The sequence below is a fragment of the Piliocolobus tephrosceles genome, chromosome 21, assembly GCF_002776525.5.
Source record: "Piliocolobus tephrosceles isolate RC106 chromosome 21, ASM277652v3, whole genome shotgun sequence".
In the NCBI taxonomy this organism is placed as follows: Eukaryota; Metazoa; Chordata; class Mammalia; order Primates; family Cercopithecidae; genus Piliocolobus; species Piliocolobus tephrosceles.
Window position 1 is genome coordinate 18,592,873 of NC_045454.1, and position 1,609 is coordinate 18,594,481.

The following is a 1,609-nucleotide window of genomic DNA, read 5'->3' on the forward strand; positions in this document are numbered from 1 at the left end:
AAAAAAAAAAAAAAAAAAAAAAAGAAACAAAAATTAATGAAATGTAATGAAAATTAACAAGACTATAAAGCTGGTTCTTTGAAAAGATAAATATTTATTCAGTCCCTCCTGGGTCAGGCACTGCTTGCATCACTGGGCATACAGCAGTAACAGACAAAAAACCCAGTAGAGTCCCTCATCTGGGCTTTGCAACTGCAGTTCCTTCTCCCTGAAATGCTCTTATCCTGTTTATCTATTGCCTCATTTTCCTGCTTTATTTTTCTCCAAAGTACTTACTACCTCTGACTTTATTTCCTTCTCTTACCTTCTATGTTTCTTTCTTTCTGTGTGTCTTTGTTTCTTCCTGTCTTTCTGTTTCTTTCCTTCCCTGCGGTCTTATCTGTTCATTTAGCCCCACTAAAATGTATGCTCCACAAGTGCTTAAGTTTTTGTCTCTTTTCTCCACTGCCTTTATCACTGGCACCTAAAACGGAGCCTGGAACGTGGTACTGTGTAAAGAATATTTGTTTAACAGATATATCCTTGGTCTCGTGGAGCTTATATTCTTTTCTTCTATTTTCCTATTATTTTTACTTTAATTAGGAATTCAACATAGAAGAGCTTACATTCTCTCTCTTTAAGATTTGAAGAACACTGCTCAGAAGACAGGATCTTAGAGTCAGGGACCAAGCATTAATTTTGGAAATCAAACTCTAAGGCTCAAATCAGGAACTAAGAATCAAAGATCATATTTGGAGGTTGGAAGTCAGGAGAAGCCACAGTTCTAACAAAAGTCTCAGGACTGGAGTCAGGTTTGGGTATCAGTGGATACAATGTGGATTCCAGGAGCTGAGAATCATAGTTCAAGAAAAGAAGGTCAGAAATGATTGGGTGAGGATCATAGCTGGATAGAAGATTGGTTTTGTTAAAAGTTAGGACCCGGGGGTTAGAGGTCAGGAAGTTCAGCATCGGAAGTCAGATTTAGGAGTGTGAGGTTAGGAAGCCTCAGGGATCAGACACTAATGGGGAATCAGATGCCGGGTCCTAGGGCTCCGTTTGGCAGCCTAAAGTTCACTCACGTGTCCCCATCCTCAGTGACGTAGCCGAAGACGAGGGGAGCCCACGACAGCCCCGGGCCCAGCTCCGCGCCCAACCCCGGTCCTCCGGGGGCCGCTGCGTCCGGACCTAGGGAGCCGAGGCCGCTGTCGCACCATTCATCTGCGTCGGCAGCTTTTCCCAAGCACGCGACCCCAGCCATGGCCCCCGCCACCTCAGGGGCCCCTCGCAGTCGCCCGCCTGTAGCTGGGCTTTGCCGGGAGTTCTGGCGCTTCCGCCCTGCGGGAAATTCCCTACCACGCCCCCTGATTCATCCAATGATAATATGCTGAATCGCTCACACCCCGCCCCCATGCCGCATGCTGACCAATCAGAGTATTCGAGAGGACTACGACTCTCTAGCCTTTCCCACATTTTCCAGGCGCCCTTTACCAACATGGCTGCTGACGCCATGACTTCTGGGACTCGTAGTCCGGTCCTCGCTCGCTTTCTTACCTAACTGGGGTGCTCCGGATTTCGTACGAAAGCGCGTCTGCGGCCCCAATGTCTGCTGGGAGTTGTAGTTCAGTGCCCT

General features: G+C 47.4%; 1 protein-coding gene across 3 annotated transcripts in view; it reads right to left on the bottom strand.

The window, feature by feature from the left end:
- The window catches only part of NFKBIB (NFKB inhibitor beta), a 10,800-nt gene extending 9,438 nt beyond the window's left edge, over positions 1 to 1,362 (bottom strand). For 2 of the 3 annotated variants that reach the window (XM_023229309.1, XM_023229310.2), the window contains exon 1: positions 1,059 to 1,362. In XM_023229309.1, the coding sequence (XP_023085077.1) occupies positions 1,059 to 1,237 (179 nt within the window). In that variant the 5' untranslated portion in view covers positions 1,238 to 1,362. The remainder of the gene's footprint in view (positions 1 to 1,058) is intronic. The other variant, XM_023229311.1, reaches the window with a different exon arrangement.
- Between the last annotated feature and the right edge of the window lie 247 nt (positions 1,363 to 1,609).